At 41.3% G+C, this 16,351-nt stretch overlaps 1 protein-coding gene across 1 annotated transcript in view; it reads right to left on the bottom strand.

Annotated features, from left to right (window-relative positions):
• The window catches only part of PDE7B (phosphodiesterase 7B), a 273,745-nt gene extending 261,431 nt beyond the window's left edge, over positions 1-12,314 (bottom strand). The window contains exon 1 of the mRNA XM_074948478.1: positions 12,003-12,314. Within this exon, the coding sequence (XP_074804579.1) occupies positions 12,003-12,023 (21 nt within the window). The 5' untranslated portion in view covers positions 12,024-12,314. The remainder of the gene's footprint in view (positions 1-12,002) is intronic.
• Positions 12,315-16,351: the final 4,037 nt, after the last annotated feature.

Genomic DNA, 16,351 nt, shown 5'->3' with positions numbered 1-16,351 from the left:
AGAGTCCACCTTTGGTTGGTGGTAAAGCCGTTTTTAAAACAGTGGTTTCCCTCAGAGATGACAAAACTGCAACCACTCCAAAGAAATCTAAACTCAAAGAAACAAGCTGGTAAAAGCAATCTAGAGTCAGAATTTCTCAAAAGGAATATCTATGCTTAAAAAAAGAAATCCATTGTAGAACTGTAAGTTATTAAAAATAAAACGTTTACCTTTATTTTTATTTTCAAGAGAAAAAACAAAGTACTGTTCAATAACAGAGGAGCTAGGAGCTCTGCAGTCCATGAAATCTGATGCTCTCTTCTAAACCACAGTGTTTCGTGGCATAAGGGACCAATGAAACCTATATGATCCTCCAGTTCAGGCTCTGCAGAAGCAAAGATCTATACTGAATTTTCAAATTCTCAGATGAAACTTTCAAGGCCAGATTTTCAGCATCCACAATTGGGCCCAGATTTTCAAAAGAGCTCAGCTCCCCCTTTAGGCACACAGATGAAGTGGCCAGATTGTCAAAAGTGTTCTGTACCCCGCAGTTCCCATAAGCTCAATGAGAACTGTTGGGGACTGAGCCCTTTTGAAAATCAGTCTCTCCATACAAATGCCTACAGCACAGTTCATCTCTTTGGAAAGCCTGATCACCTATTCAGGTGCCTAGCAGGGAGCTATTAGATGCTGCTGAGCTTTTTAAAAAAATCTGTCCCTGAAAGTTTAAAAACAAAAAAAGATGGTGCTAAGCTATACAATGGGCCAGATTCTCTGGTGAATCACATCAATAAAAATCCAGAATAACTCGATTTAAAATCTTTAGTGGATTTACTCTAGATTACACTAGTGTAAATGATAGCAAAATCTGGCTCATTGTCCTATCTTCAAAGTTAATAGATTAGTATCACACCTTTAAAGGGTTTAGACTGACAACTGTTAAACTGTGAAAACATCAAAATATACCTTATTGAAAAGGACATACAGTAAGGCAAATGCAACATTCAATAATGTACTATGTCGGTGTATATACGTTATATATTACATCCAAGAATATGTTAAAAGAACGTTAAGGCCGCTAAGTCAATCTGTCAAAAGTTAGGAAATGCCTAAACTATAGGCAGTGCTATCAGCTCTGACATTAACATATAGAGTAAATCCTGAGCAATATACAATTAACACATAATGTACAATATGTATACACTATGTCACACCATTATGTGTAATTGTCTGATTCACTGGATTTCCTGTATCTTCCCATTAAAGAAGGTAGATATCTGAGATAAAATGCTGTAGTCATATTCTATGAACAGTATTCTCCTTTAGGGTCCAGAACATTTTTGGGCCTGTAATAAATGAGGGGGGTGGGGGGTAGCCAAGCAGAGAACAGACACCAAGAGGGATTTTACAGCTAACTGGCTGGCTGGGTGTTCATAAACAGGGACTACCACCCTTCATTTATTACAGGGCCTAAACAAGGTGACCATTTTCCTTTCATCCATTAGCTTTTTAAAGCATAAAACAGCTACATCGGTAAACTGTTAACATTATGTAAAAGAAAGAAAGAATCAGCTTCCTTTTCCAAAAGTGCACAGAACATTTTTGCAGAAGCTAGCACATCTGGGGCTATATTACTGAAAATCACAGCTTCACAATAAATACCATATGAAATAACATATTCTGGTGACAACCACTTTCTTTGCGGGGGAGTGAAGGGGATGTTTAAAGAGTGGGAGAAGAGATAGGAGTGTGTCACAGATTCCGTGGAGCCATCAAGAAGCCAGATGGTACAGCAACACTGATGAAGTTGTTGAAAATACTGTATGAAACAGACACTGTTAAAGGTCAGTGAGCCCAAAATTTGATCTAGCTAGCAAGGACGAGGAGTGGTTTGTAAAGTCAATGAGCCAGATCCTCCACTTATGGAAACTGGCACAGTTCTATTAACCTCAGTGGATCCTGTGACACAGAAGTCCATTGGTGGTTCACTACTCTGTGTCAATAACTCCTGTCAGGACTCAATACCCTGAAAGGTGACGTGTAAGGTATTGTACACGCACTGGTTCCAAAAATCATGTCATGGTGAATGTACGGGTTGTGTACAAAGAGTTATAGATATGTGCTAGAATTGTGTTCCTAACATGTATTTGGAAAGTAGAGCCTAAGTCATGCATGGGCCAGACAAAGAAATGTGATTTCACCTGCTGAACGTGTGTCTCTGATGTAAATTAGGCAAGTAGTACCAAAGACAAAGAAAAGCACATTTCATGCAACATAAACAAAGCCATTAGGAGAGCAAGTGGGTCAAGATGACCACTTAATCTTCCCACCGGATGGAGGATGCACCGCCAGGAAGCCTGCCTGCTGCTTGTAACAGGGTCAGTGAACATTGGGAGATATAAGCAGAAACAGAAAGCCATGATGGTAGCCATGACTTGGATGATTAAAGGGGCCAAAGCTCTTAAAAATCACAGAACGCTGGAGCCTTCAATCAAGGGGTTGAAGTCACTGGAAACTGTGTTTAGATGAGAAATCTGCTTAGGCAAAGATTGTAACTGGCTGAAATTAAGTTTTAGTCTTAGAAGCGTATTTTTACTTTTGTTTGCTTGTAACCTTTTCTATCTTTATTCCTTATACTTGGTATCACTTACTCCTATGTCCTTTTGTTAAATAAACTGGTTTTACTTTTACTATAAACCAGTTCAGTGCACGGATTGAAATAAGAGTGTTTGTCAAACCCCAGTTCTATTAATGAGCTGCAGTGTATTGTCTCTTTAAAGGAGCAACAAACTTGGTAACTTCTCTAAGTGCTCAGTGAGAGGCCTGGGCACTGCAGGGAGACAGTCTGGGGAAAATTTGGGACTGGAGGGTATAGGGGTCACCACGTAAAAAGTAACTGGACAGTGGAAGCCAGTATGTGACCCACATGCTTGTCAGCCGGCTGTTTGTGTCAGCTGGCTGTGAGTCACAGCAGCAGAGCATTTGAGGTACCCAGAGTTGCAGGGCGGGTTGTGACACAACCCCTTACTGGTCTGGGTTGCACCCAAAAGTGTCAGAGCCATATCCATTTACACCTTCGGAGAATCTGAACCATTGTGATTCTTAATGTTTCATTATTCTTTTAAATGCTCCAGTTCTCTTCTTTACAAAACAGGTCAGCAGCTCTATAGTAACAAAGCAACTGTGCACACGAGAAAAATGTTTGGTAAAGAAATACATTTCACTTTCATGTTTCCAAGCATTTATTACGGACATCTTCTATTTTAAGATTTTTTTGAAAAAATCACGGAATCTTAGAATTCAGCAATGGAAAAAGACATTGAGGCATAGAACCCCTCCCTCTTTCCATGCACAATTACAGAATATTTTCATCTATTTTGTCTAATCCAGCTTTAAATGACCATTTAAAAAGCACTGTGATTACTCAGAGGACAATAACGAGGGACAAGAAACAGGATTTTAATCACAGCTCCCCCTCCATGGCTTGGGTAAACAATGCTCCCTCACCATATCTCCCCACTTCTCGTTGGCTGATGCCTTGCCAGCTCTCTCATCTTATTCAATCAGCTTTTGTCACTGTTTGAGGGAAAGTTTTATTGGCTTTCATATAGTCATCTGATCACCATATAACAAGACCTAGAAGCTGTCAGATTATTTAATGTATGGTAGAGGTTCTGTCACCCCTTGAACATTAGTATTAATAGAAGCTCAGATATTATAGCAATGAGTGAAACAGAAATGCCTATGAATGAATAACACTGAGTCAAGGCTTGACCCATGGTCCGAAGCAGGATGGGGCATGATAGCCTCTTTTCAACACCTATTATTTACCAGTTATCTCAAAACCAAGAGCATGCCAGGTGACTCACAGAACACAGAGCAGACACAGGCCCTCTCCAAGAGAGCCAGTGCTAGCTCACTGGGGGTCCTATGCAGGAATATTTTTGCTCCTCCCATACTAAAACAGGCAAGTTCTTATAATAATAAGCAAATAGCAGGCCCCCTTGAGTTGCTCAGGACCCCAACAATTGCTTAGTCTGCTTACGCTTAGTGCTGGATTTGCTCTCCAAGGTGATGTTATGCATCCCTTTCTCATCTCCCTACCAGTCCAGGCCCCATAGAGTCCCCCATCTCCCAGAGCTGCCCCCATACTTAATATGCTTTCATTCCAGCCTGGCTATCTCATAGATTTAGACTGGAGTGGAAGAGCTGGCTTTGCACTACGGAGATTAAAAGAAAAACAAAAACCAGCCAATCAGATGGTGCCTATATTCAATGGCATGGGCCAGGCTCCTAGATGCAGAGGCACCTGTGGCTGCTTCCTGAGTCTCTAGTAGATCCTGAAGCTCTTCCTCTGTGGAAAACAGGGAGGGGACCCTGTTCCCTGGGGTCTAGCTCTGTAATGAAGCCAGGAGACCAAAACCCTCTGCATGGGAGCAAGGTGTTTGGGAGGGTAGGGATCTCATGTAAATATGCTTCCAACAGCATCACACAAACAACCTTCTGGGATCCCATCCCTCTTTCAATGGGTTGGGCCCTCAGAGACTAATGAGGCCCTTGCCATCTCTTATTTGAAAATTTAAAAAAAATGAAAACCCTAAATAACCCCTGTATAGGTACTGCATTCAGGGGGCTGTGGAATGAAGAAAGTAACAAATACTAGAGTAGGGTCTCCCTCTTTTAGAAAACGGAGAGTTCCTTGGGGATGGGGCAGAGGGAACAATGGTGATTACACGGTGATCCAGTGTTGTCTCCGAACTGTCCTGCAGCCAAAGCCAAGGTATCTTTATTATACTATTACAGGAGTACATTCTTATGAGGTACTCCGTGATGCTGGCCATTCACCAGAGGGAATCTGCCTTACACTCCCCTCTTAGAAAGGCAATGGCTATCAGCAATATCTCCTCCCTGAAATCTAGCAGGGGTGGAATCACTGACTCAGCTCTGGGCAGTGACAAGAACTTAGACAGATGTATAAATGCTTAACAGATGCTCCTCCCTCAAAGTGTGTTTATGCTTCCAAGAGGAAGAACACTATGGAGACTGCTTTGACCCACTGAGTTTTACTGGAGACTCTCTGCTTGGTCTCACCTAAGAGGATTAACAAACACCACAGTGAGGTTTGATTAATTTGTTATTAATAGGGCTGTCAAGCAATTAAAAAAATTAATCGCAATTAATCGCACTGTTAAACAATAGGATACCATTTATTTAAATATTTTTGGATGTTTTCTCCATTTTCAAATATATTGGTTTCAATTACAACACAGAATAAAAAGTGTAGAGTGCTCATTTTATATTTATTTTTTATTACAAATATTTGCACTGTAAAAAAGAAATAGTAATTTTCAATTCACCTAATACAAGTACTGTAGTGCAATCTTTTTATCATGCAAGGTGAACTTACATACGTAGAATTATGTACAAAAAAAAACTGCATTCAAAAGTAAAACAATGTAAAACTTTAGAGCTTACAAGTTCACTCAGTCCTACTTCTTGTTCAGCCAATCACTCAGCCAAACAAAATTGTTTACATTTGCAGGAGATAATGCTGTCTGCTTCTTGTTTACAATGTCACCTGAAAGTGTGAAGAGGTGTTCTCATGGAACTGTTGCAGCCGGCGTCGCAAGGTATTTACAAGCCACATGCGCTAAAGATTCATATGTCCCTTCATACTTCATCCACCATTCTGGGGGACATGCGTCCATGCTGATAAGTTCTGCGCAACAATCCAAAGCAGTGCGGACCAGCACACGTTCATTTTCATAATCTGAGTCACATGCCACCAGTAGAAGGTTGATTTTCTTTTTTGGAGGTTTGGGTTCTGTAGTTTCTGCATGGGAGTATTGCTGAAGCATGAAGGGGCATACGAATGTTTAGCATATCTGGAATGTAAATACCTTGCAATGCCGGCTACAAAAGTCCCATGCAAATGTCTGTTCTCATTTTCTGATGACATTGTAAGCAAGAAGTGGATAGAATAATCTCCTGTAAATGTAAATAAACTTATTTGTTTTAGTGATTGGCAGAACAAGAAGCAGGACTGAATGGACTTGTAGGATCTGAAGTTTTACACTGTTTTGTTTTTGAGTGCAGTTATATGACAAAAAAATCTACATTTGTAAGTTACACTTTCATGACAAAGATTGCACTACAGTACTTGTATGCGGCAAACTGAAAAAATACTATTTCTTTTGTTTATCAATTTTACAGTGCAAATATTTGTAATAAAAAATAATATACACTTTGTTTTCAATTACAACACAGAATACAATATATATGAAAATGTAGAAAAACATCCAAAAATATTTAATAAATTTCAATTGGTATTCTATTATTTAACTGTAGGATTCAAACTGCGATGAATCACAATTAATTTTTTGAGTTAATTACATGAGTTAACTGCAATTAATCGACAGCCCAAGTTATTTTGGATATTATGCGTCCAATAGTATTGTTGTGACTAATATACATCTACTAACTAAACAGACAATAGCACCTTAGCTCTCTCCTTTTAAATATTGGTTTCCTATTCCTAACATAAGAACCTACTTAACGAACAAGGCCGAAATAAGCTGCTAGTTTTTGCCAGATAAGAAACAGACGATGAAATGTGAATTTACTTACCTCTGTGCAAGCAACAGAGCCCCCGCTATCCCTTTAATTAGGAGAGACCATCCACTTTGTTTATCTGCCCAGGCAACCTGGTTGTCTAATCTGAGTGGATGTCACCCACCTGCAAGCCTCTCTGTTCAGAATGCCATACTGCAGTAGTGCTAAGTGCACTCCTGTTTTGTACGTAAACAAGCTAAGCCCTGCATCCTCATCAATCCTTACTCAGGCAAAACTCCCACTGGGAGGAAGGATGGAATAAGACCTGACTCAGAGCGCTGACTCCTTTGATGAGTTTATTATAATCAGTTCAAGACTATGTAATAAAACATGACATGAAGAGATTATTCATATCCTGCCAAAAAATATTCTGTTCAAAGGGGATTTCTCAACCCCAGTGTCTAAGGACAGCATCTCTCATGTTATATAGTACATGAAATAGCACCACTAGATCATTTGGTCACTGGTTTTTGAGGACTGTCACTGGTTTTTCACACTACCATTTTGAAACATGAACCTGACTTCAGTGGAATTCACTCCCTTACACTATTTGGCTTGGTGTGTTTACTTCACAATGTCAGTATATCAGCTATAAGTCATTCAGGATACAGAACAGCTGCTCACTTGCAAGCCCTAAACTCTGAACCCCAGCAATCCACCTGCTGAATCTACAGCCAGCTTCATGAAAGAGATGGACAAAATATAGGTTTGGGGAGTTTAATATGTTTTTTGATTTGGGCTTTTGGGTGCTACTGGAATACAAAGAGTAAGACAAAATAAAATTGAACAATGTTGCAAACAATTTACAGCATGACAAAAAAAAGGACATCCGAACAAAACAATTTTAAAGGAAACTGGCCTTGTTTGTGATTCAGATAGAATCAACAGTTCATAAATATCATATTGTAAATTAGGGCATTTTGTCAGGAGATCTGAGTTTTACCTTTTAATCTACCACTGATGCACTGTGGAACAAGGGGCAAAATTTTCAGTGCCAAACTAATAAAAATGGCCTCTAGCTTTTGGTGCCTCAGTTTTTGGCAGTCCACCCTTAGATGCTTAGATACTTTGTATCTCAAGGTAGGCACAGAAAAATCGACAACAACCAGGCACTAAAAGTTTGAGGCCACTTTCCAAAATGTGGGCCTAAGTGCCTCTGTTTCTCAGTTCTACCATGTATAAAATGGGGGTAAAATGCTTACTCAGCTTCATGAAACACTTTGAAATCTATGGATAAAAAGCACTGCGTCCCTGCTCAGTATCATTAATATCACATCCTATCTAAATTACCAATTTACTTTTCTTTGAATCAGCTGAATAAAATTCCCAGAGCTAAGAAGCAATTTTATAGAATGCTGAAGCTTTAAGCTTGCTTACGGTTGACAAATCCGTAACGTTGCTTGTCCTCATGATGATTCAACACTATTAATTATCAAATAAAGTCATGTTATTTGAGCTAAGTATTATGCTAACAGACAGATTTTCAACAGAGTGGACCAAATTCAACCCCTGAACCAAATTCATCTAATTCCCTGAGCATAACGCTCAACATTTACTGCCTCATAGGAGTACAAACTGCCTCAGGCAGTGGTTCCCAAACTTGTTCCGCCGCTTGTGCAAGGAAAGCCCCTGCCGGGCCGGGCCGGTTTGTTTACCTGCCGCGTCCGCAGGTTCGGCCAATCGCGGCTCCCACTGGCCGCAGTTTGTTGCTCCAGGCCAATGGGAGCTGCTGGAAGTGGCGCGGGCCAAGGGCACAAGCGGCGGAACAAGTTGGGGAACCACTGGCCTAGGGAGGTCATGAAAGCTACTTCACTGGATGTTTTCAAAAGGAGGCTGGATAGCCATCTGTCTTGAATGGTTTAGACACAACGAATCCTGCATCTTGGCAGGAGGTTAGACTAGATGATGCTTGTGGTCCCTTCAGAATCACACGGTTCTATGATCCTGTGACACCAATCCAGAGAATGAAGTGATAGCCTATAAGCACAGTTTGCGGAGTAAAACTACACACACCGTATTTCAGAATCCACTTTTTGCATGCTTAGAGGAGAACTGTCACCCCTTTGACAGGTTTAAAATATTTCCTATCAAATTATTTATCACCTCTGAATTAAAAAGGAAAAACAAAAGCTTTAGCACTAGAAGTATGAGCCTTGTTTCATATCACTGCCCTTTATGAACCTAAAGTTTTCTGGTATGTCTCCTGGTGTGATAGGTAGGATTAGGCTCAGCTTGGTTACGATTCTGTTCTCTAGCAGAGAGTTGGCTGAAGCTAGTTGGCCTGACCATAGTCTACTATGGTAGACCCCTCTTGGCCTTGGGGTGTGGGAGACAGCAATTTCCCCCCCCCCACTCCCCGGGGGGGACTGGAAAGTGGAAAGAAAGATCTTATCATGCCCACATAAAATAACTCATTTTGTTCTAAAACATGTTAGGGACCTCAATTCCCCCATCTCAGATGGCAATCATATGGAGGACTGCAGAAACTTCCATGGAAAAAACAAGGGAAGAAAAAGGAACCTGGATAAACAGTGAGTTACTCAGAGACCTCTTTTACATGAGGTCCCTGCCTATCAACCCCAAGTGGCTCAGCATCAAGCCCTCATTTTCCCCTGAGCACAATCATGCTCAGGATCTACTGGCCAGGTGCACAGCCTGCTTACAAGACAATCTTATGGGTCTTATAAGCAGGTCTCAGGTTTTGACCCATTGACAGTAATGATGTGGTTAATATCTGGTACATCTGTTCTACAATTCTAGCTGTATAGGAAATTATGAGTCCAGAGAGAGTTTTCCAAGTTAGACTCAAAATGACAGGATAACTGTACTCAAATATCAGGAAAGATCAATTTTCAAATTGTTTATTCTTACAGTATTTTTTAAACATTAGTAGAAGAACCTAGGGGTAGGGAAAGGGAACCACACACTGTTAAATGTCTCCTTTACAGTTCATAACTGAGATGAAGATACTGGAAAGTCAGTTTGCTTAAATAATCTAGCCAAAGCTATGGTAAGGGCAAATCAAGGACTGTGCTTCACAAGAGAAAGGCATCTAAGTTTGGGGGTATTAGGGGAGGAAGCAGCTGCCATCATGCAGTATATTTTATACGCCGCCAGGTTTACAGGATTCAAAATTTCACATTGTAGCACTGATCTTTGACACACTGGATCAAATTCAGTCTTGGTGTACTCAGCCCCAACTCTACTGAAATCACTGCAGTCACACCAGTGCTAATCTGGCCCAACCTAGTCAACCAACCTCATAATAATTATCTGCCTTTCCTTTGATTTAAAACTTTTTAGAGCTCACTCCCTTCTTGGGACTCGTTCACTGGGGCAACATGCCTGCATCATGCGAAAGTTTAGCTTTGAGCCTTCATCTTGCTTTTGCTGCTATATGCAGAATGCTCAGAGGAAGCACCTTAACCAAACTAGGCCATGATTGACAAGGTTCAGTGATAGACTGTGGTCTGTTTGCGTGAAATGCACTTGACCTGCTTTGTCATTAGCCCTACCGCGTGTACAGTGCCACAAAACGCTGTGGTAGTTAACACTTCTTCATAAACTAAAATTAAGACCCGCTGGAAAAGTCTTAGAAAATGAAGCAAGTAATTTACCGTATTTATAAAATTATTACGAACGGATGCATTTGCCTATGGCTTTTTCATGTAGTTTAGAAAACTGAGACTTTTCTATTTCTTATAGAATTCTCAGACTCTCCCCTCCCACCCCCTCCCTCTAAACCAATCAGTTTAATTCTATAATACACATTTTACACTTTGCTAGCCTCCCTCTCCCCCAATATTACCCTGGAGAAACAGTGCTTTGGCTTTCTGAAGCTAGCTGACATTTTCATGTAAAAGTCTTTGGGGTGGTGGAAGAGTAACAGTTCATCTAGCTGTATAGGAAACTCTTGACTTTTGGTGGCTGGTTGATATGGAAAAAAGGATGCTTTGGCATCTCAAAAGAGATGTGGCATTAAAGAGTTTATTAATGACAGCCCTCTTTGTTCCTGCAGCCACCAGTGAAGATACAGCAAAGGAAATGGAGGAGCTGCAGTTATGCATTTGCAATACACAAAGTCCTTGTTTTCCCACTAGGCACTGCAGAATAGCAATTGTCCATTCACAGCACATAGCACATCCTCTGCATTTCAGAGCTAATATTTTTGCAGTCCTTAAGCTGGTGCTTTTGAGACTAGCACAGTTAATTTTTTTCTTAGTCCTTTGAAGTGCACTACACGAGCTACTAGTGCTCAGCTGATGTTTCTGGTTATATGACCTGACTATAAAAAATATACTTTTTGTGAAATTAAGAAAAAGCTTTTGTATACACAGTAACATTGTCAAAGTTGCTCATATGATCTTCCATTCCATAACTTGAGAAAACCTGAAGATTGCTACCAATGACCTGACAAAAGCATATACATTTACTCTGCATTTTAATTTAATTAGCAACAGAAATTGGCTGTTTGGACAGGATTTTTTTTTTTTTTTAAACGCACAAGAGCTCCTTGGTTAAGTGGCTCCTGTCTTGCATGCTAGAATCACACTCCTGAAAACAATGTTAGTTTTATGTTAGCTGTTGCTCTCGTTTCCTGCAGCACATACCGTTCACTGTAATACTGCAATAGTCATTCAAGTTTGACCACAGGCTGCCCAAAGATTAATTGAACCTATAAGTCATTAAGTAGCCATCAGGTTGCGTTAGTTCAGTTTCTAATTAAATTTCCACTTCTCTAGCTAGCTGGCAACAGCGATCTGAAAAGTGGCGATGACAGAACACAAGCAATTTCCCCTGCCCCCATTTTTGCATATAAGTTAAAGCAGGAGCTTCGTTTCCACTTGTGACTTTTAAATCCAGAGCAAGTAAAGCATCCTAAGCATGTAGTAATAAAATGAAGTGGAACATGTACTCCCAAAGAATCTATACTTCACTGCTCTATTTATTTGTCCCCAATCCCCCCTCTCTGCTCGCGACTCAAGCCAACTCAAAAACACCCTCAAGGGACAGGACTGAGTCCTCCTTTTCACACCCCCTCCCCCCCATCCAACGAAGTGAACCAACTGCAAGGTCTTTGCTCATGCCATTGAAATGTTAGGACTGAGGACAGCATACAGGAAAAGCAATCTCACTTTCCTCAGTGGGGTCATAAAGTGCCACAATGACAGAACCTCTCTTTCCTTTTCTTTTGCCCTCAAAGGGTTAAATTAACACAAGTTAAAACGTCCCGCTGCCTTGAAGAAAAAGGGAGGAAATTCAAAAGCCGGTTGCTGTAGTAACAATCACTAATTAAAAAAAAAAAAACATTTTCTCCAAATAAAAGTATTATCTCCCTCCCCCACTTTGCACTTTTAGTTCCTCCTTAAAAAAAAAAACCATGCTGCCTCTTTTAGATTTGCTGTACATACCTCAACCATTAAACAAGACATTTAACCATAGTGGCAGTTCTGTGACCTTTGAATGCCGTGAAATCTCTAAGCGGTGCAGCTCGTTCATGAAGACTTGTACCGCAGAATCCAGCAACTGCATCCAGGATTAGGGATATCATTAAGTCACAACAGCAACTAAAGATGGGGGGGCGGGAAACCCGGACAAACCCAAGAGGCTCAGCGACTCGCTACTACGGAGTGCACTTTTCTCCCAGGCAAGTGCTGGGACGGAGCGGAGCCTGCTGCAGTCTGACGGACCGCGCTAGCAGGCAGAAGGCCGTGCGCGGCTGGGAGGTGCTGTCAACTGCCACAAGCAAGGCAAAGCAGACCAATCGGCGGCAGCACTGTCAGCTCGCTGGAGTGGAGCCTTTTCTGTTTATGTTTCCTCATTTCCAGAGTGACGTCAAAGGGTTTAGTTTTTCCCCTGCATGTGCTATTCATTTTAAAGGACTACTATGGGAAGAATGTGGCAGTGATTTAGGCAGGCTACCCCACTCAAAAGTCACCGGAGCCACACTTTATCAGTCCTGGATCTCGCTTGGAAATTCTTTGCAGTCAGATGTACCAGAAAGATCCAAAATATCCAAGCAAAACAGGGAAAGAGCCATGTAGATAGGGATATATTTATGTGCCCTTAAATGAACTTAAGACATTTCATAGTGGAAGATGGTCCCTACCAGGGTCTCAGATGGAGCATTGGGCCCGATTCTGCCCTCACACGGATTTAAATCAGGCGTGGCTTCATTAAAATCAATGGCATTAGACCAGTGTAAAACTGGAGAGAGAGAGAGAGCAGAATCATAATCATAAAGTATTGCTGCTCTAGGCAACCGTCTGCTCTACCAGTAAATTAGAGCCCAGTCAGCTCTCTCCTATGAGGGCGGCTGTACACCAACACATCTATTCACAGCCATATTAAGCCACATTACAACACTGCTTCAGAACATTCATTACATGGCATCTTATTTTATTTCATACCAAAGGCCAGTGCTATAAAGCAGAGGACTGTGCTGAAGCCCTGCTCCCTATTACTGCAGCCTCTGTGATCAGATAATTGATCAAAATGGGAGCTGGGCCACTCAGGCAGAAGGCAAGGGCAGATAACCGGCATCAAGATCAATTAACAGGGGCAACAGAGCATGAGAAACAGATCCCATTAACAACAAAAATTTAGTCATTTTCATCTTTTTATTTTTTCAAATAGGAAAGCTTGTTCTTCTGTGTATGGCATAGCCATATTAACACCCCTTCCCCTCCCCCCCGCCCAAGCATGCTTGTTTTTACATTGAGTTCTAAAGTAAATGTAGTGTTTGTGAAAGACTCTGGACTGATAGCCCTGGAGAATGAGATCAACCAATGATCCACAAAACAGGTATAGCAGAGGTATCAGTAGCACAAGCTTCTTCACGGCATCCCACTGATGGCCTTCAAGCTTGCTGTTAATATTACAGTAGCACTCAGAGGTCCCCAGTCAAAATCAGGAGTCCCACTGCACTAAGCATTACACACAATCATAGGAAGACATGCAGTCTCTGCCCTAAGGAAATGAGAAGACAGTTCAACATCTAAACATTTTTTTCCCTCTGCTAAAAGTGTTGGTTAGACTGTCCCTTGTGCTTGTGAGGGTTTGGTATTTTTTTGGTGACCTAGACATTTCAAGGGGAAGCATGTTACTGATGGTTACAGTTCTTACTCACTCCACAGGTGGATTGAATTCAGTGTAGTAAGTAGAGATGGAAAGCTCTGTAGCCTGATAATAATCCTGTGAACTATCTAGCTCAAGGGTTCTCAAACCAGGGGTTGGGACCCCTCAGGGGGTCGCGAGGTTATTACATGGTTGGCTGTCAGCCTTCACCCCAAATTTCGCTTTGCCTCCAGCATTTATAATGGTGTTAAATATATAAAAATGTGTTTTTAATTTATAAGGGCGGGTTGCACTCAGAGGCTTGCTCTGTGAAAGGGGTCACCAGTACAAAAGTTTGAGAACCACTGAGTAGCTCCTCCATACAACAAGCTGTTATGCCCTCATGCTGGTTTAAATCAGGAGTGGCTTCACTGAAAGCCCATGGCATTAGATTCACAAGGCACAGTTGCTTAAATTGTTTGTTGCAATTCAGGATTTAAGGCGAACAAACCCTTTCTTTGAACGAATGATTGAAACAATATTCTTGTGTGCGTCTTCTCACCAAAAATATTGTTACATTAGAAGGGAGAACATCACAGGAGCTAACCCAATCTGTCAAGTGTGAAGCTGTAGCTACCAACTGAACATAGTCTTTGTGGGCTTGTTTCTAGTCAGGAGGTTTTCATAGGACATGTTACTCTTTCCTGCATAATATTTTGAATTCTTTGCCAGGCTTGCTCCCACTGAGATTACAGCATATAATTCCTTTGGATAAGTGTTTTACCTTGAGCATTCTCGGGCTAGAACATGCATTCTTTTATATTGCTTATTTTATGGGAATCAGTCCTGCTCTTCCGTTCTCACTAGTAAAGCAGGTCTTGCTTCGGAAGTTCTTCATGGGCAATAGACTTTTGATTTTTCTTGTATAGATTTTCATTTTGGGGAACAGATGCTACAGCCTGTGTAAAACACTAGGACAACAATCACCCCAGGATGGCACAGTCTCCAACACCAGCAGGTGCTTTCTCTCAGCAACTCTGGAGTTTATTTCCCACATTCAATACAAAACTTTTTAATTTTTTTTAATCCCACCCCCTACCACCCGATTTCAGAGCACTGATATGGAGGATCTGAGTGTTGTCTCACTTCAGCACAGCCAAGTTAGGAGGATTGGGGCGCGTCTTTCTTCTGAGCAGAGACAGTTTGAGGAGGAGAACTGTTTTAGGGAACAGAGGTTCTGTGAGTCTTTTATGCAGAGCCAGCTGTGGAGGGGAGGAGTTGAGGGGCAAGGGGGCAAATCCTGGTGCGTGTGTAAGTACCTGTCCCAGCCCACAACACTCCAAAACTAGAACTGTGGGCTGGGGAGGGAAGTTAGTGAAATACTGCACAGAACATCAAGAAGTTATACCTAGGGGAGAGCAAATTATGCACAATAACAATAAATTGAAGTGTGGGTGGGATCCCTTTGATCACAGCCAGTCTGGGGTGCACTAGGTTGTGGGGGACATACCCACTACTGTTTGCAAGTCATTTAGTCTGACTGGCACATCACAAGCCACTAAACCCCACCCAATTACCCCTGCACTGAGCGCAATAACCTGGGTTAGACTTAAGTATTACAGCCCTCCAGAGACTAAACTGCTGTGTGCCACTGGCAAAGAATAGGAGAGTCCAAGATGCACAAATGCCTCAGGTCTCTGAAATGGCAGGGAGCTGATTAGCTGACCCCCTTTGTCATGAGGGGGACTTGCCATAGGCACTAGAGTGTTGGTGCTAAGTCCACACCTCAAGTAGGGCCAGTAGAGAGGGACAGAGAATTCACAGCACATAGAGGGAGACAAAATCATGCCCTCTGTCCACTGAATTACCAACACGATGTATTTTTACTTCAACTAGTTTGGGAGCATTGAAAATCTCCCAATTCAATTTTTTAAAGTAAAGATGAACTTTTAAAGTCCCCTCTGAAGTGCTATGACCATGGTGAAGGGAGACAAGAAGGAGGTTTCTCCTTGAAGTGCTGGCACTTGAGAAGCTTTTTAAATTTTTTTTAAAAATTATCCCACCATTTGAAGGTGTCCCACAAGCAGAGTGAAATCTCTTTTAAGTGGTCTCCAAAGGGACCAGCAAACCTTCTTATTTACTAGAGGTGGCCTAATTTAAATGTTGGACCATGTGATTATCATTATCTCTAAGGGGATAGAGCCAGATCCTCAGCTGGTGTAAACAGGTGTAGCATTATTGAAGTTGATTGAATTCATATACATTTACATACATAAAAGTGTCCATTCTGGGCTCTGTGTACTTTGACAGTTATTACAACCCCAGTTCTTCCAAAAATAACAGAACAGCAGTAAATTCCATCCCAGATTAAAAACACCTAGAACAGAATAATCCCCCACCCTCAGCCACCCCTGTCACGTAGATTGAAAGAGAGCATTGGATTTAGTTTTAAAAAACACAACACGCACCAGAAAGAAAATCTGAATGAAAGAAACTCAGGTTAAGGGAAACAGTTAAAAAAATTAAAAAGATAAGCAAGGATTAAAGATGTATGAAAAAAGAAGACAGGCAAGAACTGAAGCACAAAGGAAATGGGAAAGGGTTTGTTTGTTTTTTTTAATAAAGTCTTTCCTTCACACCACACACTTGTCAGGGGTCCGGAATGCAAGCTTCTTTTGGGAGGGGACCTGGTAGCATTATGTAA

This window comes from Natator depressus, chromosome 3 (assembly GCF_965152275.1).
Source record: "Natator depressus isolate rNatDep1 chromosome 3, rNatDep2.hap1, whole genome shotgun sequence".
NCBI lineage: Eukaryota > Metazoa > Chordata > Testudines > Cheloniidae > Natator > Natator depressus.
The sequence above is the reverse complement of the archived record's forward strand: the minus strand, read 5'-3'. Positions and strand labels throughout refer to the sequence as shown.